The 27436-nt window shown below is 36.4% G+C and overlaps 1 protein-coding gene across 1 annotated transcript; it reads right to left on the minus strand.

The window, feature by feature from the left end:
* Positions 1 to 10895: 10895 nt before the first annotated feature.
* On the minus strand, positions 10896 to 17951 carry LOC132847670 (zinc finger protein 239-like). Its single transcript, XM_060873171.1, has 3 exons — positions 17869 to 17951; positions 17079 to 17152; positions 10896 to 14502 (listed from the first exon to the last, which is right to left on the minus strand). The coding sequence occupies exon 3, from the start codon at positions 14431 to 14433 to the stop codon at positions 13375 to 13377; it is 1059 nt and encodes a 352-aa protein (XP_060729154.1). The 5' UTR covers positions 14434 to 14502; positions 17079 to 17152; positions 17869 to 17951; the 3' UTR covers positions 10896 to 13374.
* Between the last annotated feature and the right edge of the window lie 9485 nt (positions 17952 to 27436).

Raw genomic sequence — 27436 nt, forward strand, 5'->3', positions numbered from 1 at the left:
ATGCCGGAACCTGTGTTTGTCTTACCAGTTTACGTCTAAATCTCCACATATTTTTCTCTCTCTCTCTCTCTCTCTCTCTCTCTCTCTCTCTCTCTCTCTCTCTCTAATCATTTAATTATTTATTTTTTCCATTTATGCATTTTTTTGCATGAATTTTTTATTCATTCATTTTCAAAAAAAAAAAAAAAAAAAAAAAAAAAAAAAACCCTCTATGCCTGATTAATGGTTCTGTTATAGGGGGGTCTATTCTATTTTCTAGTTGCTGCTCTCCCCGCTCGGCCCGTGGGGCGCATGGATTCCTGCCCAGAACAGAACCATACCGCCAACTCTAACTATATGCTATCATCTAATAAATTCTCATTTGAAAAAGTGGTCCTGACAGAAATATGGATTATGTGGAGCAACTTTCACACAAGGCCACTGTGTATGTGATGCTTCTATAGAAACAATAACATATTACACCAAACCGTGCTGTTGTGCAATCAGATTTTGAGAACTCAACAGCACTGTAGTATAATCATAAGTGTTAATGAGTCCCAACCCTCACACTTTGTCATCTGCCCTTGTTAAACTCACTGCTTAATTTTACTGTGGTAATGTTTCATTTCTGACAAGCATCAGCTTGTGCTGTGGATTTTAATGTACTGACTGGAGATGGACCATAAAATCAAAACAAATAAAAGATGTCCTGTTCCCCTTGAATAAAAATTAGCCATAGGAGATTAGAGAAGTTCAAATCCAAGCTGCATTGTCCTGCCTGTAGATAAATAGTCTGTATCTCATTATTACAATGTAAACTTTTTGCTGTGTCATAATTTTCCTAAAACTAGCGAGCATCCTCAACAGGTGGTTCCATCCCTGAGGTGCGACATATTTGGTCTGGTGTATGTATGGTGTGTTTTAGTTGCTGCAACTTAATCAGTTTTCAAACAAGCACACCATCTGTTCAAAACAGAGCTCATCTGTGCTCGCATTACTGTTTATCTTATTAGGCGCCCCTGCTTCTAAAAATACCTGGCTAAATGATTTAGCTCTTCCTCCCCACCTGGCATGAGCTCCTCCTCATCCCAAGTTAAACCCACGCATCCCATCAAAATCTAAAAGCAATTAAACTAAGAGGAGAAGAAAGGTTGAAAATAATTTAGGAGGTGGGGTTTAGGGTGATGGTGATTTATTATCTGTCCAAGGTGAAACGTCTATAATATCTGCTTGGCTGCACTATGGATTTACTCCGACGGCAGGACAAAAAAGCAATTACTGCTTCATTTGATGATGAATTAAGCACAATGAGAAGAGTTTGTTCTGTTTTTTGAGTTATGAGAACAGTATGCACCATCAAGTTGCTTCACTAAACGCATTGATTCGGTTTGTACGTCAAGCCATGATTGCTTTTGATTGGTCCTGTTATAGAGTTCTTAAACACTGCTTTATTTTTCATCTATATATATTGAAATTAAAGCTAATGCATGATGCAAACCCCTGTCTCCTAATCACATGACCTGAAGCAAACATGTCACACAGAGCATGTGTGTGTTAAAAAAATATGCAGAAATAACAACTGAATATTTTGTTCGTAATGACGTTTTTAGGTGTTGAAATTCTCGCTCATTTTCTCACAGCTGTTTTTGTCCATTTGCTATATCTGAAGGTCTTCATTCAGTATTCCACAGAGGGGGTCTCGCCGTAGGTGTTGTTTATTTGGTATGGTCGAAGTAATGGAGTCTCTGAATCAAAAAATTGCTTTAATTATGTCCCACAGCATACGTACACACACAAATGGAATATTAATATTGGATCATTTTTACAGGGTTTCTCTCTTTCACCTACATCTCTAGCTAAAAAAAGCTTATTAAATGCAAATTTAAATGCTATATAACAAGTATAAAAGGAATCTTTTATTTTTTGAGAACAGGAAAGTCTAGGCATCCAATCCATGCATTTACATTTATGGAATTTGGCAGACGTCCTTATCCAAAGTATAATACTGGTTCACTTGGACACAGACTAGGGAATCCATCGATCAAAAATTCTGTTAGGAGGAAATGTTGAGACCTAGGTGATTCTGAAGACTTCTGATTATAATCTTGTCTCTGAGGTAAAATTCTCAGTAGAGATACTCCTATCTCAGCAAAAACTCGGACCTTTATCCGTTCTTGGATCCTCACATCTTCTTTTTCTTGTCATCTGCCCCCAGTGTGTGTTTACGTTCAATCAGTCTGTTTCCATACCATCACACACACAGACAGACACACACACACACACACACACACTCAAACATGTCATAACTAACTTATGTCATACTGTCATATTTTCACCAGCATGATGTATCACCCTGCCAGTTAAACACACATAACCCTGTCATCCTCAAAACGGCAGAGCTCGACAAATCAAACAGAAATGTCGGAAATGTCTCTCAGACTGAGAGAAAAAACCTGCTGTGCCTATCTTAACATCAAACCATCTGAGACGACGGTAGCCAACCCACAAATTATGTATCTGTTTTTTTTAGTATCTTCTGACCACAATTTGCATTACATTACTTTGAATTATAAATTTTATCTCCTTTTATGACAAAATCCTTTTTTTGACACATTATCACTTATTTATATTCTCATCTCACATCACTGAAGCATCATTGATTAACACTTCAGTGCCTCATGGGACAGTTTTTCCCCTAAATCCATTTCAGTGTTGTGTTAAAGAGCTTCATCTCCTTCTGAGATGTTGTGCTTGATTTATTAGAGCAGGTCACTGAGATCCTCACAGAGGAGTAATAAATAAATGTTTTTCCTCCATTCCACTCTCTCTCTGGAAACTTAAACACGACTGCAAACTGTTTTTTTTTGTCCCCGTATTTATTATTTTTCCAATAAGCCATAAAAGAGAAATGCTTTAGGAAAGTAAAGCTGTTGTAGTTCTGGTGCTGGATCGTTCATTTCTGGGCACATTCAGACAAGAATCAATAGATATGAATGTTGGCGTTTCTATAGTAACGGATTATTGATTATAAGAATACATTATTTTCAATTTATTTTTAGGAGTCTGCAGTGTCAGGTCTGTGTAACAGAAAAACGATGGGCATAGAAGCCTTTATTATCGCCACATGTACATGCACAGTGGAATTCTTTTCTTCACATACCCCAACTTGGGGTCAGAGTGCAGGGGCAGCTATGATATAGCCCCCCTGGAGCAGGAAGGGTTGAGGGCCTTGCTCAATGGCCCAGCAGTGGCAGCTTGGCTGTGCCGGGCCTTGAACCCCGATCCTCGGATCAACAACCCAGAGCCTTAAAATTGTAGTCTTAAAGTTTAACAATAATGTCTTTAGGTGAGTTTAGATGAGTTTCTGAGTAATTAGCAACATAAATACTGTTTTTTCTTATTTCAGAAGGGAAGAAAAAGGGCTGGTGACAGAACAAATGTTTATAGAAACCAAATTGATTTTAAGATGTTACACATTGAATGTAACTGTAAACAGATTTAATGAACAGATCTTTAAAAAAAAACCCTGAAAGATTGGTGCCAAATTGCATTATCCTTGTCATAAATTATCATATTTATTTAAAATTTGTATATGTTAATGCAAAGCTAGTTGCATCAATGTCCATTATGCAAATAACTTTAACTGAACTAAATGAATTTTCAGAACATGCTGTTTTTTTTTTATTTTTATTTTAAATAATCAATTTCAGCCTGATTTGTTTTGCACGAGGCCAAACCACAGCACCATGTCATTGATTATATTTCCTGTATTGCAATACGATACAGACATGTAAAAACTAAAACACTGTGTAGTGGCAAAGCAGTCAGAGTGCCCATGTTGATTATATTTTACTACCAAAGCACCTACATTGGACACTGAGCATCAGAACTGGACCATGGGGGAGTGGAAAAAGGTGGCCTGGTGTGATGAATCACTTTTTTTTATTTACATGTAGATGGTTAAATAAACAGGTAAAATTAAACAAATTAGGTGGAATCTGGTGAGAGTCCTGCTTGATTGGGATGAACTCACTGAAATAAGGGTGTAGATACACACCTAGTGGTAAGGAAGGGAGTACAGCAGAGAACCTAGAGAAAATGGATTTAAGGCTCTGGGTTAGAGATTAGAAAGTCAGGATTCAGGCCCCATCACCAACAAGCTTCCACTGTTGCATGCTTCACATGCTGTATCATAGCTGACCCTGCACTCTGACCCCAACTTCATAACAAGCTGGAATATGCAAAGAAAATGTAGTTTTTTCACCCCAAGCTCAGGACAGAACCAGGGATTCTTAACCTTTGCAGATATGATCGGACAACCCTGCAGTTTAGACACTGATGATTCTTTGTTTTCCTTTAATAACTTGTTTGTAATAAAAGGTTTTTGCACTCCATCATGTAACCACTATACATTACACTAATTTGTGATATTCGCATATTAATGTAAAGATCATATCCAAGATCGATGTTTTAACAAAACACAGAAGCTGCATTTTCTTGTAACTTTTTTCAATCTTATTACTGAAACAGGAAAAATACTCCAGTAAGTCCTGTTTTCTTCTGTGTAAAGGGTGTATTTGGTTGAGATTAATGCTGCACTAAGAGCACCAGTGTCCTCTGGGACTTTATTAAGTCTGTGTGTGAGATAAGTCTCTCTCTCTCTCTCTCTCTCTCTCTCTCTCTCTCTCTCTCTCTCTCTCTCTCTCTCCTTCCTGTAGAGCTGCAAATCCATTTTCTTTCCATTTATTTACTCTTGTATGAAATCCAGGGTGTTCAGGGACCTCTGCTGAATCCTCACAGCTCATTTACACTGTATATAGTCCACTATATGTGTATTGTATTTTTAACCAATTAACCTTATCTACACAGTAAATCTTGGATAATGAGTTGGTCTTGAATAGAGTGTCTAGTTGCCTCAGCTAAGCTTTTTTTTGACAGCAAATTAGAACTGGTGTTTTCTGTTGTCCATGTAGTTAAATGAAGACTCAAGAGAGCAATTTGTAAAAAAGTTTCCCATTATAATGTTATGTTATGATAATACTTATAAAAAAATACTTATAATAAACAGAATCACAAGTAAATCTAAACACTATTGAATTTTAGAGAAATTAGCCACAATAATAGTATTCAATTTGATTAGACTATTGAACATTTTTATTATTTAACTTGATTGTTTGCTTGGTGCTTTTTAAGGACTTTTTTTCTCTTAAACCCAAGGCATCCAGAGACTGTACCAGCTCAATTTGGATTCTGATTTCGGGTAGCTCAATTTGGATTAGGATTTCGGGTAGTCAAAGAGGAGACTACATGTGGTCTTTGAGGACAAACTCCTAAGAAATACACAATTGTCAGACTGTATATTTATAATCACACCCTCCAGTGTCACCCAAATGAGGATGAGGTTCCCTTTTAAGTCTGGTTCCTCTCAAGGTTTCTTCCTCTTCCATCTAAGGGAGTTTTCCTTGTCACAGCTGCCTCAGTCACCTCTGGCTTGATCATTTGGTATAAACACATCCAATATGTCTAATATTCATTCTGACCTTTTGTATTATGTTAATCTTTGTATACTACAAAACCTTTTGTATAACATTTCTTATGTTCTGCAGCATCTTGACTGCAACATCTTGTCACTATGGTAATTACCATGCTTATCATAATTGCCTTTGCTATGTAAACAATACATTGCAGTGCAGTGCAGTAATGTTCACCAAGGGGCCTAATGACTGTGTTTACAATCTTTGCTCTAATAGGGACTGATCTGTCCTTTTTGGCTTTCCTTTTTTCTGCTCCACGATGACAGCCATAGCCAAATGCTGATCAGATGCTAAATGGTGTTGTGTTTACATGGTAGACTTAATCACACCCATGAATTGACTCAGCAGTAACTGTTCTTCATGCAATTACCATTACAGTAATTACCTAAAGTATCGATCTGATCTATCCATCCATCCATCCATCCATCCATCCATCCATCCATCCATCTAATTTATTTTTATTGTGTAGTATCTCTGCTCTAGTTCTATGACCTATGGCCCAAACACTTTCCAGTGGTTTTGTTGTTTTTCATTGCAAAACAAAGCCATTTTATCTTATTGAGAGTTAATTAACTGTCTAAATTAAGAAATATAACAATAATAATGTAATAAAATAAGAATGTTGTCTCAAATACAGGAAATGTCTAAGCAACTACACTTCTACCTCCTGATTTTAACTGTTTTCCAGAGAATTAAAAAAATAAAGAATTGCACCTGCTTTGTTGTATCCATATTGATTACTAATGTCTTTGTCATGTCTCACTCCACAGTGGTTAATATGAAGCTCATGTGAAAATAGACACTTAGGACTTTAAGAATTTGCAGTTGTTTATAGTTATTTCTGTTTTATCTAGCCTACTAGGGGTCGGCTCTCTGACATGCCCCAAGTGCTTGTTTATAAGCATCTAAAATTTGAAGAATGTTATCCCCTACCAATAAAATTCAGTGTAAGGTTATCAACAGAGAGAAAAACACACGTCTCACACTGAAAGACAACAGATTGCTGACTCATTTTAGATCAGACTCACAGCTAGAAAATCATTCGTTTGTTTATACTGATTGAAAGTGTCCCATAAGTTGATTTCTATTCTACCAGCAGAATGCAGCACCAGTATACTGAGAAAATGGTTAATAACCAGTGGTGAGGATTAACAGGTTAATTTAAGAATACCTGCTTGATCTGTTAGTGCATAAGAACCAAAGAGAACCTTTCAGATGACTCAGCATCTCCTCCATAATTACTGAGAACACTGACAACACACACACTCCTTTCAAACACAATCATTACAATCCCGATGTTTACACTGTGCAGTAATAGAGTTTTCAGTCTGGAATTCATGAAAAAATAATAAGAAACAAAGGAACTGCAAAGCCACTGAAAATAGTCTCAGGAATGGAACAATCTCTTACAAACAAGAAACATTGAAGTGTGCTTTAATTTTCATTTTAATTTGAATTCAACTACAAAAAGAGACCAAACAATCACAGGCAAAGTCGCCATGTGCTCATATTTCTGCTCTTATATTAGGTGTTTTAACTAATAGCTGTTGATTAACTAATATTGCTTAATCATTGTGCTGCCTTTGGTAGCAGCAGCCGGTTGTGTTCAGGTGAAATGCGTGGAAATGAATGCATTCTGAGGCAAATAGAAAAATCAATAAAACCCTGCCCTTGAGCTTTGATGTTATGGAGCGAAGCCGCAAGCTCGGCCAGCGTCCTACGATTCATCAGGTAGCTGATGACTCTCTAAGTCATTCTAATTTTTACACGAAACCAGAAGGAAGTCCAAAGGTTTCTCGTCTTCAGCAGAATAAGACAAAAAAAAGACAATATAGACTTTTATTATAATATTTTCATTGTCCTTCTGTTATGAAGTTTCCAAATGGTGTAAATAAGGATTTATGCTATGAAATGTAAAATGTATTTTATTATTAATGGCAATGCATGATCCGGTAACATTTTCTGCACATTTCCTGCACAAGGCCCATTTTGTATTGGCAACATTCCTGGAATTTCTCTTGTTATTTTCCTTCCTTCCTTCTATCCTTCCATCCATCCTTCCATCTTTTCTACCTTTTATCCTACTCAGGGTTACATGAAGCTTGGAGACTATCCCAGGTGACTTGGGCACGAGGTAGGGACATGGTGCCAGGACGGAGAATCGTTCCATCTCAGGGCACAATCACAAACACAACTGTTCTCACACCCATTTGCACACTACAGACAATTTAGAGATGCTAATCAGCCTATAACGCAAGTCTCTGTACTAAGGGAAGAAACTAGAGAACCCAGAGGAAACTCCCGAAGCACAGGGAATACATGCAAACTACACACACAGGCCAGATGCAGAAATCGAACCCCCAGTCCTTCAGCTGTGTAGCAGTTTCCTATTCCATGTGTAGTTTTGCTTTTATAATACAAATACTATTATCTTTCATCTCTGCATAATTAAAAACGTCATTATAAATATGATATATGATGTCTAATGAGTCTGTTTCTGTTTCTTTACTTTAGCTATTCTTTACAACACAATAAACACATGGATTTATTTGTGGTGCTGTTTTTAAATAAATGACCACTTTTATGTGTTGGTGAAGGCAGGTACTACATTTTTAATGAGGTGAGATTGTGTTTGGATTGCTGAACAGATACTGGGATTAAAAAAAGGAGCAGGTATCCTTGAGAATATCGGCAGGTTTGCCTCCTGCAAGTGAAAAATAACATTGATTTATGACACAAGAGGCCTTCATCTTTCAACCTGTTCAGCCTGTTACCTAATGACCCTTTTCAAAATGTTATTTCCTTTCAGCTTTGGAAATTATGTTCTGTTTTTCTCTCACCTCTGCTTTTGAGAAATCTGTTTTTGTAGTTAGAATGTTTGCAATGCTAGATCTTTTCACTTTTTGGACAATACATGCCAAATAGATGGACTGACTGACTGACTGAGTGACTAACTAACTAACTAGCTAATTATCTAACTAATTAACTAAAATATGAAGTCCTTATATTTATCATCTGAAATGCTTTCCTTTGTGCCACAGTATTATATTTTCTGTCATTATGACAATTAGCTAATATCCAAAGCATGTGTGATTATGACTTATAGGACATTTAAAGTATAAACAAATGAATGATTTTCTGGCCGTGAGTCTGATAAATCGAGTCAGGACTTTCAATGTGAAACGTGTGTTTTTTTCTCTGTAGATAACCTTACACAGAATTTTATTAGTTGAAGATAACACCTTCAAATTAGAGATGGTTATGAACAAGCATCACAAAGAGCAGAAAAATGTCATACTTCTTAAAGCCTGTCTACTTTCATAGGAGCTTTATATTAACCACCACTGTGGAATAAGGCATGACAAAGACATTCAATGCTGAACATGGACACAACAAAACAATTCCTTTTTTAGCCTCTGTGAGAAAGAGTTAAGTCAAATAATATGTGAAAATAAGTTGAAACATTTGAGGATTACATTACTCAGGATATACATTTATTTCCAGATATACAACATTTTCAAAAATACCAAATCTATTCTAAGATCATACAAATGATTTACAAATAAACAGCATATCCAGCTTGATAAACGAGGCATCTTTTTAGCGACCTTTCCTCAACATAATTATTAATGCAGCTAATTACTTCTATTACTAAACTTTAGGTCCGTATTTATTGCTTGTTATAAGCCGAAGAGACAATTATGTTTTTTGTTCAAATATTTTGTCTATAATTTGTATCTTCTTTTTTTTCATATTTGCATTTTTTCTTTAAATGTATGTTTTTATGTTGTTTCAATGCAACATGTTTTCATTTTACTCATTTATTGTCTTTTTTCTTAATCTCAAATGTCAGTACTCAAAGGTTCATCTGACAGTTTTCCCTTTTTTCCAGCTGTATTTTTGCTGCTGTGAACTGTACACATTTATTCAACTTATTATGTTACACAAATAAAGTGATTCAGGGTTAAAGTACTGCTTCTTTATTTATTATGCATGTGATATGTTATCACTGTATAAGTTTTTCATTGTAACTTTGAAGCGAACCAGCATTAATGTATCCAATGATAGAGATTTAAGCACTTACTGTATGTACGTCTCTCTGGATAAGGGTGTCTGCCAAATGCTGTAAATGTAAATGTGATATTCAATATATGGATAAGGATGTTAATGCAGGATATGCAGTTCACATTTAGTTAACATGAATTTTGTTATGAAATGATCAATTATTCAATCAATCAATGGTTGAACGTATGGCTGGATTATAGAAATTATTTTCCATACTATTTTGAAAATACAGAAATATTTCATTGCATGAAATAGAGCTGGAAGCACTTTCTCTGCTAGAACTGGTTGAACTGGAACAGGGTTTTTTGGGTCCCAGCAGCTTCTAGTCATTTCCTACTACACTAATCAGACAATCCAAACGAAATCTGCTGTGAAATGTATCACGGCCATCTACAGAGGATCACAGTGCCTTGTTTTTTTATTTTATATTTATAACTTATATTTATTATTTTCTAATCTTATAGATAAAAACTGAACATTCTGTATTTAAGACACAGGATATAAAATTAATTTCAAAGCAGCTACAAATCAATACAATTCAATGTGATAAACTTAATTAGGGTTTGTTTAAATTTACTTTTAAACTTTATGTTGCTTGAGTTCCTGAGAATTGATGTTTTTCAATGTTTTTTTCCCCCCTAGGTTAGATATTAGACACTATGTTAGAGGTTTACACATACCGTACTTCACAGATTCACCTGTTCTTATGGTTATTGATAGTGTACCTGTTAAAAATTCTGCTTGTCTTGGAAAAAACAAATATTTCTTCAGTAGAAAAGGATCAGATTATAAACAATTTGGGAAATGTTAATATCGACCATTTTAACACCTTTTACCAAAGTCAGATTTTCCTTATGTGCGATCGCTTGATATTCAGAATCCAAAATTTGTGGAGCCCACAAAACATCATAAAAGTACAAAAAGGGAACAAACCGAATACTAAGAAACTCGAAATTCAGATCAAGATACTATTTTCAATCAAGTTGCTGTCAAAACCATTTTAAATGATAATTCTCATATTCAATTAATTAATGTTACTTTATTACAAATGCTGACTATTACAAGTTACAAATTACAAGTCAGATACTGAAGACTGTAGCAATTCCATTATTCACTCACTATATTCAGATGAATAAAAATGTAAGTCATCAGCATTGCTTCTCCCATTTGATTAAGAGGGGAACAACCCAAACTTTTACTCAATGGTAGGAAGGCTAAACAAACAGTATACAAGAGCAATTACCTTGTGTACAAAACTTTATTATAAAGTGAAATTAAGGACCAAAAAGATTTGAATGATCTTTTTTTTAGATAAAATAAAATCAAGGATATTCAGCAATTAAGGCTAATGGTAAAACAATAAAAGGGTACAGAAATTGGTTTCAGCTAATGGTATGCGCAAAAGTGCAAGAAATTTAATTCAAGTTATAAATTAAACTTGTTCAGAACTCATAGTTTTAAGAGATTTCAATCAACTATACATTTTTCTATAATCTGCTTAAACAAAAGAGAACCAACAGAAAGAAACCACATACACAAATGTGGAAAGAGGGGGAACACAAGCAAACAAACATTTTACTGTTTGTGTAGTAGGAGCAAATAGGTATATATCAGAACTGCTTCCTAACTAGAACTCGTGTATAATAACTACTGCTTAATTACTGGTGACGTCTACATCAATTCCCAGTAATTAACACTATCTGTATGACATTTCCCGTTTACATTTATGGCATTTGGCAGACGCCCTTATCCAAAGCAATATACATTTATCTTATTTTATACAGCTTGAGCAATTGATGTTTGAGGGACTTTGGTCAGAGGCCCAGTGATGGTAGCTTGGTGGACCTGGGGCTCAATCTAACAACCTTCTGAGCTGTAGTCCTTAAACGCCTTAACCCCTAAGCTACCACATCCCCAGTATGAGATATTATAGTGTCAGTGTGGTGTTTTATTTAGCCAGTTATGTCTAAAGAAAGAAACTGACAACAAAAATCTATAAAAGTGTAAGATTGTACCATAGGAATGAGTAACAAATGTTTCTCATTAACATTCTTGCAAAAGTGTATAAATAATTTGCTATTAAACAAAAAGAAGCATGGCAGCATTAGTAATGCATTATTATGTTAAATACTATTACATTATCATTATTAAGTACTGTAGAACACCACATTAAGTAATACTTCATTAGACCAAACGTCATGATGGAATTTACATACATTTCAGTCTTTGTTCATTGATTTGCTCCTTCACATCAAAATCTCAGAGGCGGCGTTGTTTCATTTTGCCATTTAAAAGCATGCAGTGACGGTGAAGTGACATTTTCTTTGTTCCCTCTTTTGAAAATAGAATCGGGAATGTGAATATAGTGGAGTGTAAATATGAAGCACCTTTGCTGTATTTTCACCTGAACCTGTTTTTATACACACCCGTTATTCTAGTCAACAAAGTGGAAGGTTGGGTTTCTGTATCTGAGCTCACGCTGAAGTGCAAAATATAATTAGCTGCAACTTCTGGATGTGAGCTAGGCATTTAACTCGAACGTTACTCAACGGATTGTAAACCTAAATAAATTGGTAAAATAAAACGGAAAATCGTTCCATCAAATATATTGCACACACCGACTACAGAACTGTGAACATGACTGCTTAATTCTCCATACTATTAATATAAATCTTTTAACCTGGATACATTTACAGTACAAGTAAAACCTTAATTTCAACCAAGTTGGTCAAAGTCATAAGACAACTTACATTTTTCTCTCATTTTTATACAAATGAACAAAGGGGCCCAGCAGAGGCAGATGGATGGACTTGGGGTTCAAACCTGCAAGCTTCCAATTGGTAGTCCAAGATCTTACCCGCTAGGCTACCACATCCTCAACTAGGCAGCCACATCCCACATCTGACATAGACAGGATTGTTATAAAGTAGTGCAATAATTAATTCCTTTTCGTATATGACCATATGTATGTGGACACCTGATTATTGAACATCCCATTCTGAAAACACTGGCATTAATGATACAACAGTCTATACCCTTCTGGGTGTAGATGTTGGAATTTAGTTTTGTAGGGATTTATGTTCGTTTAGGGATTTATGTTCGTTCGTGAGATCAGACACTAATGTCGGGTGAGGACACACCAGTTCCAATTCATCCCAAAGGTTTTCAGTGGGTTTTAATCAGGGCTCTAGTCAGAGGACACTCAAGTTCTTCCAGTCTAACCTTAACCTTTACACCATGTCTTCATGGAGCTCAGGGGCTTGGTGCACAGCAGCATTGTCAAGCTGGAACAATGTTTGGGTCTCTTAGTTCCAGTGAAGTTGAATTGTAATGCTGTTGCATCCCAAATCACATACTTGTGCAGGTAGACGCTGGGCGAGAAAATAAAAATAAATAAATAAATAAATAAATAAATAATCAAGACAGCGGTCAACACGCTTATGGACAGTGCATCTTACAGACTGTCTTGTAATTTAGCCCATGTGTGTTGTGCCAAAGTAAGCAGTGCTGCGTTATGTGTGTTTGATTTGTGTCATTTGACAATCAACACAACAGCTTTTACTCCCATTTACTTCAATTTAAGTAAATGCTACCCTTCGAACAATCATACACTAGATGGGAGAGTACATAATGTAGGTGCGTATTGTGTAGTACATCATTTAGGACAATGCAGGAGACATTCTATACAATAGTACGGCAAACATTTGGAGAAGAACCATACGTAGGCATCAGGTGTCAGTAAACTTTTGACTGTAAACCATCATACGCTTGTCTTTTTTTAACATATCTGATTAAGTTAAGCATTTCCAAGACTGTCAGCAGTAAAAGTCTTATTGTCTGTCTGAACGCATGAATGACTTTTAACATGTCGTTTGTCACTAAAACTCTTCCCGCACTGCATGCAGGAATACGGCTTCTCTCCTGTGTGGAGGTTCTGGTGGCGCTGGAGATCAATCTGCTGCGTAAACCCCTTCCCGCACAGTTCACAGTAATATGGCCTCTCTCCTGTGTGCACAAGCTGATGCCTTCTGAGGTTGTGTCTGCTGATGAAACCTTTTCCACACTGTGAGCACCGGTGCGGCTTCACTCCCGTGTGAATGTGATTGTGTTGCTGGAGAGAACTCTGGCACGTAAAAGTCTTTCCGCACTGTGAGCAGCGGTACAGCTTCTCACCGGTATGGATGCGCTCATGCTGGCGGAGGTGACTGTGCCGGAAGAAGTTCTTCCCGCACTGCGAGCAGTAATATGGTTTTTCTCCGGTGTGAACGCGCTGATGGCGCTGGAGGTCGTTCTGCTGAGTAAAACTCTTCCCGCACTGCAAGCAGTAAAATGGTTTCTCTCCGGTGTGAATAAGATGATGCCTCCTGAGGTTGTGTCCGCTCATAAAGCCCTTTCCGCACTGCGAGCATTTGTACGGCATCTCTCCGGTATGAACAAGTTGATGGTGCTGGAGACGGCTATGTCGAGTGAACCCCTTGCCACACAGCGAGCAGTGATGTGGCTTCTCTCCTGTGTGAATCAGCTGGTGCTCTTTGAGACTGCTTTGTTTACGGAAACTCTTTCCACACTGCAAGCAGTAAAATGGTTTCTCTCCAGTGTGAATGAGCTGGTGCCGCTGCAGATCACAGCGTTGAGTAAAACTCTTTCCACAGTACGAACAGCGAAACGGCTTCTCTCCGGTGTGAATACGCCGGTGGGTTTTCAGATTGATTTGTTGACTGAAATCTTTTCCGCACTGTAAGCACCGGTAGGGTCTCTCTCCGGTGTGAACGCGCTGATGCTGCTGGAGATGACTCTTTTTAGTAAAATTCTTTCCGCAGTGCACGCAGCAGTGACTTACCCTCTCCTTGCCCATTTCTTCATGAATCTGTCTATGATGATGAGAGAGAACCGGTCAATGACATTCCTCTCTGGGGGTGAACAGCTAGGGAAAAATGTTAGAAGACAGCATTAATACAACGTATTACTCATTAAAAAATAACCAAATCAGATTTGAAGTGAATAGAAATATTGTAGAACATAAAATTATTTCTAGGTAGATCGATCTAAAATAATTGTTACTGAAGAAAACAAACCGGAAATTGAAATTTAAGTCCAACCTGAAGTGTTTTAGTCCTCTTCTACCACAGCAATTAGCCAAGGACAACACCTTTTCATTTACTAATTAATGGCATTGTGTGTGTATGTTTTTTTTTTTTTTTATTTATTCACAGTTAATCAACAAGCTAAGCCATGTAATAACTTATGTCACAGGTTCACAAGCCTGGTCCTGAAGTATGTAGTCCCGCATAATTTCACTACGTGTTAACTTTGCTCTAAATGACACTTCATAGCCAATTAATTGTATTAGATGTGGTGAGAGAGATGAACAAGGGAGGAAAAAAACAGCAAATAGACAACAAAAGGTTCTGGAGACTTTCACCCTTCAACTTACAGCTCTACCCCTTATTACAACAACAAATATGCTTTTATAAAATGTTAAATTATGACCTAAAAGAAAGCTTCAGCATACTAACGGGCAGATATTTTTCTCTATTAAGTAAAAAATAGAAAAGAATCTGTTACTGTCAATAGATTACTGTGTAGTATCTACTGTGAAGGAGTTTTCATGTGGTGAATCCAAGTGTAACCCCTGCAGCGATGGTCTGGCTTCAGACTCACTTGATTCTATTGAACCCTGGGGCTATTTGCATTTACCTTATAAACGACCTGACTGACTAACCATATTTTCTGTTTTTTTTATTTTTTATTTTGGTGCTATTATACATAGTAAGGTATCTCACCTCTTCTGTGTCTCACAATGTTCTCCTTTCACTCATTCTACACATGTACACTAAAAATTGTCAACTAAAACATAAGCACAGGTTTCTTAACTTCCTAAAATAGTGAGGACGCGAGTACGAGTTGCGTTCACATTGAAGTTCAGATTGAAGTGAGTTCCAGAGCCGAGGTGCGGAGTAACTGAAAGCTCTATTCCCCATAGTTACAAGACGGACAGAGGGAACAATGAAATGAGTGGAAGAAGAAGATCTAAGAGTACGAGTTGGTTTTGGAGTATGAAGAAGATCAAGAAGATATGAAGGTGCAAGATTGTGGATAGCTTTAAATGTTAGAAGAAGAATTTTATACTTAATACGAAAAATAATGGGAAGCCAGTGAAGCTGTTCCAGAACAGGTATAATATGATGGATAGAGGAAGTACGAGTAATAATACGGGCAGAAGAATTTTGAACAAGTTGCAGCTTATGAAGGGTTTTGTGAGGAAGCCCAATAAGCCGGGAGGTTACTAGACTGTGAACAAGAGTGGCGTTTGATTGGGTCGTGAGAAAGGAGCGAAGCCTATTGATATTTCGAAGGTGAAAGTATACAGCCCGAGTAACATTATTTACATGAGAGGTGAAAGAAAAGGTACTATCAAAGATGACACCAAGACTCTTAACCTGAGATAAGGGAGCTATGAGAGATTCATCAATGGAAATAAGAAAATTTGAAAATTTGTTAAGCACAGATTTTGTGCCTATAATGAGAAATTCTGTTTTATTACTATTTAGTTTAAGAAAATGAGTAATTCCCACCCCTCGGTCTGCCCTATCATACAACAGGTAACAACCCCAGGAGGGCAGATGATATAAAGTGCTTACTCAGAGACATGTGAAGCCAGCCAGCTGTATCTTTCCGCACTGCTGCTCATTGATATTATTTAGGAACGTTCTATTCACGCTGTCCTCCTGCATGAGCTCAGACAACCCATGACTGCCTAGCGTGACTGTGATTGATAGCATGCCCAGTTTCTGCACTCTCAAGCCTCCTGGCTACAGGTATATGAGTAAATGCTTTTAAATGGTCAAATGCTAGATTTTTACATTATTTATTAAAGACACCAAGTTCCCAAAGACACCCTTTTCTTAAGTTTGGTCATTTTAGACAGCTATGCTAACAGAGACAGTCCTTAAAACTAAAATAAGACTGGAGAGCGAAAGACAAATGAATAGGAGGGAACTAAAAGTAAAGAGATTTACTTTGAACATGAAAATGACTCATGAGTATGGAAAATCAGTCAAGAAATCAGGACAAGAGACAAATACTGAACCTATATCAGTGAAATAAAGTTTTAACTTAAATAACAGAAGCACATGTCACCTATTTCTCTATTCGCTATAAAAGAATAAATAAAATACTTTAAATAAAATACAACTTATTATAAAAGAATAAATACAAATGACTGAACATCTAATTCCAGATTTCATCTACTTTTTTGTTGTAATAACCTCCACTCTTAAAGGAAGACTTTCCAGTAGATTTTTCATTTATGGTGTTTGACAGATGCTTGAACCAGAGACTTTGTACAAGTACTTCTCTATTAAAAAATAAATCCGAATAACGTTTCAGTGGGTCAATGACCTAGAAAACCAGCAGTCATTAAAATTTTTGGGGGAAATAATATAGTAAGAAAAGCACAAACAGACAATCACAAGGCAACACAAGTGCTAATTTAAGTACCTCAGGAAGAAGTAGGTGTGTAAACATCATTTGAAGACTTCAGGTGACTGTGGAATGATCGCCTGTGGAAATATCTGAAATATGCACACAAAAAAACATTTTGCCTTTACATTATGTACAGATAAATAAAATCTAAAATCGGGCTTCTGACTACAACTCCATTAACATATATGGTTAATGATAGATTTTGACCGGGAAATAATTTCAAAAAGAAGAAATAAATCTATAAATAAACAGAAAGTATGACAACATTCCTAAATAGTTAAAACACTCAACCTGCTGTGCAGTAATGAGGAATAAAGCAGTACTTAACCATATCAAACTGGGCCACATGTATTCACTCTGTTGTTGATTACTTTCTTACAATCAATGAGCACCATTTTTCCCATTGACCAATCAGTGATCACCATTGTTCCCACTGACCAATCAGTGATCATCATTGTTTCTATTGACCAATCAATAATCACCATTGCTCCCATTGACCAATCAATGACCACCATTGTTCCCACTGACCAATCAATGATCACCATTGTTCCTATTGTTCCTAACTAATGGTTCCACCTTTAAATCATTTCCTTCATGTTTATTTCCCGATTCCTCTCTATTACTACTACTTATCTGCATTTTTGACTGCAATCTCGAATAAAATTTGCAAATGTAAAGCAATTCGACAAATAAATGACACCTTGACCAAAGTCTTACACTACTGATAATAAACATTCAGAGCAGGCGACAATACTAAAACGTTCATTAACAAGCAATTTTAACAAAATGTGCTTCCAGAACTTACAAAGTCACGAATTTCAGATGCAGTCAAACGACTCTAACGAGTAAAGATTGTGACTCCGCAACAGTGACGAGACTTCCGGGTTGTACTCTGCGTCAGTTCAACCACTGCGCACGCGCAGACTATTTTCTCCGCTCTGTACTGAGCATGCGTGCCATTTTTTTTTTTTACAGCATTACTTAACTTTCATTCATTCATTCATCTTCTACCGCTTATCCGAACTTACCGCTTATCAAGGCAGGATACACCCTGGACGGAGTGCCAACCCATCGCAGGGCACACACACACTCTCATTCACTCACGCAATCACACACTACGGACAATTTTCCAGAGATCAACCTACCATGCATGTCTTTGGACCATTACTTAACTTAAGATTCTTTATACCATTTACTCTGTGATCGTATTAATCATTACTCATATACAAGTCCCTCAGTATGGACTGTTATAATAATGCATTATAATACAATTATTATATAGCGTATTAATATTAATAATTCATGTCACAATCAGCCAATCAACCAACCAACCAACCAACCAATCAATCAATCAATCAATCAATCAATCATAAAAAATATTTTTTAAGAAAGTTGTGACAGACTATTAAATCTTATTCATTTTATGTTATGATAAAAGTTCATACTACTGGTTCCATGTTGTATTTCTATATTTATGTTACATAAAGGAAAAAAAATATTGAAACTATCCAGTAATGGCGTCAACTGGCCCAGTATTTCAATCGACAAGACATGAACATATATATATAATATAGAGAGTTGTATGTACAGTGGAAAAATGTGAAAATTGAAATATAAATGTGCAAATTGAAATATAAATAAGTAGGTATGTGTTTTAAGTAAATAATGTAAGAATAGAGTTGTGTGATCTGTGTATGTCAAGTGTTCATCAGATGGATTGCCTGAGGAAAGAAACTGTTCCTATGTCTGGTCGTTCTGGTGCCCAGGGCTCCGTAACGTCGAACAGATGGCAACAGTTCGAAGAGTGTGTGCTGGACGTGAGGGGTCCAGAGTGATTGTCTGAGTGAATGTCATTCATTCATGCATATCTAATACTTCAGGGGTCTTCCGGTTTCCTCCCTCATTACAATAATATGGCTGGAAGTAAATTTGGTCATGTAAATTGCCCCATGTGTAAACAAATGTCTGAATGTGTGTGTGTGTGTGTGTGTGTGTGTGTATGTGTGTGTGTGTGTGTGTGTGTGTGTGTGTGTGTGTGTCCTGGGGTAAACAATCCAACCTCACACCTGAAGAAGTCTAAAGCATTTGCTGAAGAGAAATGGATGGATGGATGAATGAATGAATGAATGAATGGATGGATGAATGAATAAATGGATTGGTGGAAAGATAAATAAATAAATAAATAAATAAATAAATAAATAAATATCTGTGCCGTATCATGACTGGAAGTATTGCATTATAAATTTACATTTTAATCCCACAATTAAAAAGCATTAATACCATTTGATAATCAAGGTTTATATACAAGTTATTTAAATAAATGCTGGCTACAGACAAAATAAATCATCTAATGGCCAGTGAGCAGCTCCTATTGCTCTAATCAGCAGGATTTCTTCTTCCTCTTTTATGTCTTTTATGACATCATGACCCTGCTGGCTAAGTAATTATGCTGTTAATTTGTGCAAAAATAGAGGTTAGAATACTTTTTGAAACACATTTTTAAATGGACTGAAAAGGATTAAGAATCAGGATGAGGTCTGATTGCTGGGAACACAATCAATTACTCTGTTCTGGTTTAGCCTCAGCAGCTAGACTGGTGTTAACAGCTGGACTCAGAATCATTACACATCTGCTGGTGTGTGTAATTAACTGCTGTATATGACATGAAAGATTTGGAAGAAATGATTTGGGGCAGCCGGACTGGACAGCAGGAAAACATTACCTGCTGATGTACAGAGCAGACTGAACCACATCTCCTGCTTGTTTTACTGAGATGACTTGTAGCTTTATAATGTAGTTTTAAGCAGCGTTTTAAACAGATAAGCAGATATATGTGATATATGTGTACAAATATATCATATGTTTTTAGATCGTGAAATGATTTTTACTAAATCTGAAATTTTTACTAAGCTTAACAAAAAAAAATCCATCCAGCCATCCACCCATCCATCCAGTTTCTGAATCGCCTAAAGTCTACCACAAGTGACTTGGTGTGGCACAAGGTGGGGAGTGTTGAACAAACTCATCACATACACGCTCACACATTTTGGACAATTTGAGATGCCAATCAATGCATATCATTGGACTGAAGGAGAACCAGAAAGCCAGAAAGAAAGCCTCTAAAACATGGGGAGAACTTGTAAACTCTGCTCAAAGAAGGATGAGTCAGGAATCAAACACCCAATCTTAGAGGCAAACATGCCAACCACTATTTCGCTACATTTACATTTACATTTACAGCATTTGGCAGACGCCCTTATCCAGAGCGACGTACATAAGTGCTTAAATCTCTAACATTGAATACATTAATGCTGGCTCACTAAGTTACATACTTAAGATACCATGAGTTTAAAACATTTGTTCAAAGTTACAATGAAAAAGCGTCAAAGGTGTTTTTTTTTGTTTTGTTTTTTTTTTAAATGCGAAAGATAAGGAAAGAAGTGGTAGTTGAAGTGTTTCCTGAATAAGTAGGCCTTCATTAAAAAAATTAAACTAAAAATAACGTCTTACTTTTATTCTTCATACTGTGTATTCTATTCATAAAATTTTGTGTAGGAGTGAAAGGAATAAAAGGTACACAGCTGAAAATAATTTCATTTAATCAGACATTAAATACTTTGGCACATGTAATTATTTCCTTTAACAACACATTCTAAAGTTTTTTTTTACTCCTCTTATATAACAATTTGCAAATAATTAAATTTTTATTATTTAAAGGTGATGATTTTTAGGATAGCTTGAGGCTGTTTTTTGTCTTTCAATGTAATGATCTGAATTTTCCCACAAAAAGAAATACACGCATACACACACCACACACACACACACACACACACACACACACACACACACACACACACACACACACACACACACACACACACACACACAATGTCTCACAGTGCTGTGGGTGACTCTTTTCCTCGCCCTCCTTCTACCAATACTAAAATGTAGAGAGAGAATGTATGCTTTTGTGTGTGTGAGCGTGTGTGTGTGTGTGTGTGTGTGTGTTTTTTGCATTCTTTTCACCTCTCTTGAGATGTCTAAAACAGCACCATCAATCTCCATCCTGCCATGTCATTTTTTTCACCATCAGAGCATCTCTCTCTCTCTCTCTCTCTCTCTCTCTCTCTCTCTCTCTCTCTCTCTCTATTTTGTCCCTGTTTGCTTGGCTGCACACATCAGCTGCTTCTCTTCATGAAGTGCTAATCATATGAATGGCAGCAAGTTTATCACCAGAGACTGTATTTACTGATGTGTGAGGTGAAACAATGAGCAAGTGAGAAAGGACAGAAAGACGAAGACGCATCCTTTAGCGTCTCGTCACGTCTCCGTCTCAGGACTGAAAACCTTAAGGGATAAGACAGAGTGAGCAACATAAGAGGCACTGAGGCAAAAAGGAAATCGAAGCATCTAGAGATACAAAAGAAGAAAGGTGGGACAGTAGAAGAGCAGCTCAGTGAGGAGAAAGAGGATCTGAGGATCAGGGGCGTTAACTATGAGAGATAAGAAAAGAAGCTGAAGAGGGAACTGTAGGGAAAAGGCAGAGCTGAACATTTCTACATCAGCAGAACACACTCCACCTGCAAACCGCACACTGACAAAGACAACAAGCACAACATTTGCTCCCAAGTTAAACCACATGCGTGTGTTTGTGTGTGTGTGTGTGTGTGTGTGTGTGTGTGTGTGTGTGTGTGTGTGTGTGTGTGTGTGAACAAATCAATTTCCCCTGCAGCCCTGATAAAGTTCACATTAAGTCAGCTGTACTCTGGTTATGTCTAAGCTTCATGCTTCCATATTATAGATTTCGAGCGATGATATCATGTCATAGCCATCATCAAAGTCATCAAAGTTTTTGTCTAGATGTCAGAGGATAAATGTCACCTAACTCAAATTGTGTTTGAATGTTTCTATAGTTTGATCACGTTTCTGTACATAGAATCATTTTTTCCATGAAAATTTCCCTAATAGTGTAAGTAGTCAAGATTTAACTGGTTTTAATCAACCACAACTTTCTGTAACTAAAATAATTGTGTTTTGCTGATTTCAATTTCTTCCTCAACAAACAGCTCAAAGGCCACATTTTGGCACATCGTCTTCCTGAATTCTATTACAGTATATAATCTTTCTTGTTTAAAAAGATCCCTATTCCACTTTCTCTGTATGGCCAAACCTCGTTTGTAAAGCAATTAACCTGCTCTACACTAATAGTGGCTTATGCCAGGAGTTCAATTTGACAGTTTGCAGGGTACCAATGTTTAATTAGCCTCAGATTTAACGGCCTACTGTAAATTTAAAATTTCCATCTAATTGTGACTTTTTAATCATAGCCTAACCTTTTACCAGAGCATTCTGTCCTGTTCATTTAAACGATCACTGCACTACTGAGGCTCCTGAGGCTGTTGCTGATCGCTCTACATGATTTACAAGGAGTTCGTTCATACTGTATGTACTTGAGTTTACAGTGGTACAGATGGGTGTGCTACAATACACTCTTAAAAATTGCTGTTAATTTACAGCAAATTTTTAACAGTATAATATTGTTATGTTCAAAATCAGCGCATTAGTGTTTTTTTACGGTTGGTGAAATGACGTAGACAAAATTTAACAGCACGTTACCGTATTTATTGCACGAAGGCAAGAAAACAGCACTTAACAGTATTTTGGGAACAGAAATCTGCAGCGAGCACATGTGGATTTTCATCCGTCTTCATCCTATGATTTAACAGGTGAGTGCACCTTTGCCTTGCTCCTTTTAACTTACACAAAATACACGTTTGCAATTGCAAATAACTGTAAAAATTGTGGATGCTTAGGTTGTAATTGTTTTATACATCCATTTCAGTGCTAAACCAGTCAATGTGCCAACTGCAAAGTAAGCCTTTAACACCATAGCAACGAAGTAATACTGATGTATCTGTAACGCTGAAATTATCATCATCTCGTTTGCTAATTTTAGTTGATTTCGATAATGTTGTTCTTGCAAATTTGGGTAAGCTTGTTCTAATTTGTACATAATTGTATTCTGAGGAGAGTTTTTCTTTACTAGTGTTGCTGTTTTGTTTCTTTAAAGTTGGCTGTATTTTGGATTGCTTCGTTCCAAGTTAGCTTTATACGGGATAGATTACTCAGTAAGAATAATTCTGGTTAATTTTTTTTGTTTGTATTGTAATGTTACTTTGCCCTGTATAGTAGGCTAATGGACTTTTTATTTCGGTGGAGATATTTTTGTTGTTGAGATTTTTTTAGTTAATTTTTTTCTTGCCCAAACACTGTCCATTTTGACTTGTCAGCATGTTTGCTTGTCAGTTATGTGGGCAGCAATGCACTACTCCAGTGGCCTATGTGAAGCACATGAGGATTCAGAGCAATACCCCTAACTTGTTTCTTATCAAAGTTTTGCGTGCACTTAAGCTTGCTTTGGAAAGGTGTGGAAGAGCCATTGTGGAGTTCTTCAGCAACAAACCCACCAATGCAGATGTCAGGGCAGTCATTTCTCTGCGGCCAGACATCGAGCTTTCCTTCTGCATCATCCAACTTCTTACTTCTCTGAGACTCAGGAAGGGCTGATCCTTTTTGCAAATGTAAGTTTTGTTGTTGTTGATGTTTATTTTCTATCATGGTATTATTTTCCTAACAACTGAAATAGACATGCTCTTTTAAAAATTAAATGCATACAAAGCATTATTGTTAGTGTATTTTCTATGTCATCATTGTATTTTCTATGTCCTCAACTGTGTCTTAGGCATCTTCCACTGCAGCTGATGTAGAAAGGACACTTGAACTACCTGCAATTCCTCGACTGATACTCCTTAGTATGTACAGAACTGTATGAATGTACAGTATAGTATATTTTATTGCATAAGCGACAAAGAGTGTTTTTTCTGTATTTCAGCAAACATGGTAAATGCTTTCATACAACACTGAAAGGGACAGTTCACACAAAATAAATATTCTGCCTTCTTTTACCCACACTCATGTCGTTCAAAGCGCTTAAGACTTTTATTCATGTTTGGAAAACAAATAATATTAATAAAATTCTTTTATCGATTTTTATTCATCAATTGAAAAGCCAAAAACAACAACAACAAAAAAAAAGTTTGATGCTTCAAAAAGTTAATACATTTATTGTAAATGTATGGATTTAATTTTGTTTATTCATGTATAAATGTTAAGCACGTATAGAGCAAATGCTTGTTTGACATGAGAACCAATGAGGTTTGTTCTCGTCTGTCCGGCTAGTGTGTTTGTGTTTCTATTTACCCTGGATTTGACTGGACATTTAATGGATGAACAGAAATGATGAAAGAATATTAAAAAAAGCTTAATTTTGAAAATAAAAAACTCTTTGAAAGTAAGGGTGACTAATTAATTACATTATTTTACCCTCAACTATTGAGCAAAGATATTGAGTTAAATAAATCATAAAAATTGCAGCAACAATTTCACAATACACAGTATGTTCACATGTTGACTTCTGTGTCTGTCCAGACCAGTCCACAATCAGCATTTTGAAATGCATTTGTTATGTTATCAGAACAGGGCTCTGTGACTAGGTAAAATGATTTCAGTTTCTCTTGCATTTATAGAAATGAATATGTTATGTGACTGCCTGACATTGTTTTTTCTTTGGAATGTTTTAGATGAAAAACCAGGAAGCTGCATTAATAAATGGATGATTATCTTTGAGGGGCAAATAATCTGAGAGGGCATTCAGCCAAGTTTACTGTCTGGACTTACTGCTGTGTTTTCGACTTTCTACATTTTCAATGTGGAGTACCAAGCTGAGGCTGCATCCACGTTGGAATTTATTCAGAGGTTAGATGCTTCAATTCAAATATAAATTTAAATACACATTCTCGTTATGTAAACATTTACCCATACTAATTCTGAATGTATGCATTTTTTTCAGGTGCTTCATTGGCATAAATCCTGAAAAAGGCACCAAGGGTGGACAAGTCCTATCAAAGCGGACAGGGAAGGTCGCTCACAAAAAGAAATCATGCAATACTCGGGTTGCCAGTCTCCTTAAGAAGCTAATGGACTTTGAATGGGACTTCATATGTGAACCCACTGATTCACTAACATACCACACACAACTTACACATACACTTCCCACACAACAAAAACATGCTTTTAGTGTGAAAGTCGCACAATTTTTTTCAGGTGTTCATTCTTGTTCCATTCTTCATTGAATTCTTTCTTCATTCAGTAATTCAAATTCACTCAGTATTTCTCTGAGTCACTCATTTATTTTTTTCTAATAATATATTAATGTTTTGTTTATTCAGTGAAACAAATGTTTATTCTGAAGCTTACGTTTTAGTCTTTACACTTGCATCAGCCACTAATTTTGAGAATATTTTGTTTTAATAAAATATTTAATATTTAAATATTTAATAAAAGTTTTAATAAAGCATGTTTTGAAGTTACACTGCATTGTGTTAAATTTTTAATGTTTCAAAGGCTATATTTGTACATTGTATAAAACATTTTTTTCTTAAGTCCATTTCTCAGTATAATAACAAATTGACAAAGTGCAAATAAACATTAATTAACTGCTAATGCTTTTGACAGTAATTTACTGTTATTGTAGAAAATAACAGCTTTATGCTGTATTTATAAAAACAGTAACAAACTGTAAATTTCAACAACAGCAAGACACTGTTATTTTAACAGTAACTTGCTGGCAACCGTGCTGCCAGTTACTTACTGTTTTTTAACGGGACAATTTTTAACAGTGTATAAGTGAAGCTTATAGAATGTTCTAAAGAGTCTGTTGTAGATAAAAACAGAATATATGTAGTCTATTCTAATGGCTATTACCTCACAAGCTCAATAATGTGAAAGAAATTGAACAAGTGAATAGTCCAGTGATTCTACAGTATATACACTGCTTTCAACATCCTTGGAGCAGAGAAAGTTAAGGGCCTTGCTCAGGGGCCCAACAATACCAACTAGACAACTTGTTGGGGTTTGATCCTTGTCCTTCCAACCAAGAACCCAGAGCCTTAACCACCACAGCCACCCACTTTGTTTAGAGAGTGTCCCTCTTTCCACAACAGCACAGACACAGGTCGGTTCTTTAACACAGCTGTTTATTCCTTTTGGACGTCTGGTTCACAGACAGTGAGAACTATATGTAAATGAAAGAATTACCAAATAGATCAAGTACAAAATGGTATTCATTCATTCTTTTATGGACACATATTTTTACATTTACAAACAAAATACTTCTTTGGCTGCTTGCTATGACTAGAGATTCTTGCATCATCTCCTGTAAGTTCACTTTAAAGTCTTTTGAACTTAAAAACGAATAATCACAACTTTAACTTCCAAAACATAATGATGCATTTTACCTCGAAATGCGCATTCAATTACACTGTATTTCAATTTTATGGTAATTCACACTGATTAAATACAGAAAATTGAGTTAACAAACTCTTTATAAAAATAATATTTCTGCCCCAGCATTTACAGAGGGTTTGTTAGCTTTATGTGTAAGGTTAGGGTTTGTGTAGCTTTAGGCAGGCACTGTACAAATCCAATTTGTTTTTTTCAAACACAGAAACTAGATGTTGCAAGGGACAAAAGTATCACAAGTCCCTTGTGAATGAATTTGACCTATCTGCTGCTGCTGAGCACTGCTTCATTCTTAAAATGAATCATGGATCTGACACAGGTACAGTATTTCTGCTATTAGCGCTTTAGCTTTTATTCTTTGGCTGGAACATTCAAAAGGGCTTAATAGCTCAGAGCCAAGGTGATGTTCAAATGTGAAAAGCCATGTACTGTAATGAAGTCAGAGGGCAAACTATTAAACCTCCAACATTTTTCATTTATGTGAAAACCATCTGAATGAAAGTATATGAATGAAGACTCATATTCAGCAGCAGTGCAGAAAAGAAAGGAACGTCTGAGATCAGACCTGTTCCCTCAGTGAAAAACACATTTTCTGCCTAACAAAAGGATCCGAGTTTGCAACCAGGGGAAAAAAACGCTTCCTGTTATTGTGCCGCTGTACAGAAAATTGACAGATTAGCTTTTGCCACTGTTCCAATAAGCCCAGGACTATCTACCTCTGTGTTTAACCTCCTTTTGTGGCTAGGTGTCAGTAAAGCGGGGTAAAAACAGACCCAAATGCAGGATAGCGTAAAAATAAACAGGTTTTAATAACTAAAAACATGAAACAAAGACACAGACACGACATCAGACAACAACCAAAGACACCAGAGGATTCCGCACTGCTCAAGGCAACGCGGCACAGTTAAATAGAGAAGACAATAAACACATGAGGAACAGGTGTGCAGAGACAGGGAGGAGTAAACAAGGGCGGGGCAGGCATGTGACAGGGAACAAAAACAAACACACATGGC

Source organism: Tachysurus vachellii, chromosome 6 (genome assembly GCF_030014155.1).
Source record: "Tachysurus vachellii isolate PV-2020 chromosome 6, HZAU_Pvac_v1, whole genome shotgun sequence".
NCBI classification, from domain to species: Eukaryota; Metazoa; Chordata; class Actinopteri; order Siluriformes; family Bagridae; genus Tachysurus; species Tachysurus vachellii.

Bases quoted from the DNA above. Each gene is read 5' to 3' on its own strand.
- LOC132847670 (XM_060873171.1), bottom strand. From the start codon at position 14,433: ATGGGCAAGGAGAGGGTAAGTCACTGCTGCGTGCACTGCGGAAAGAAT.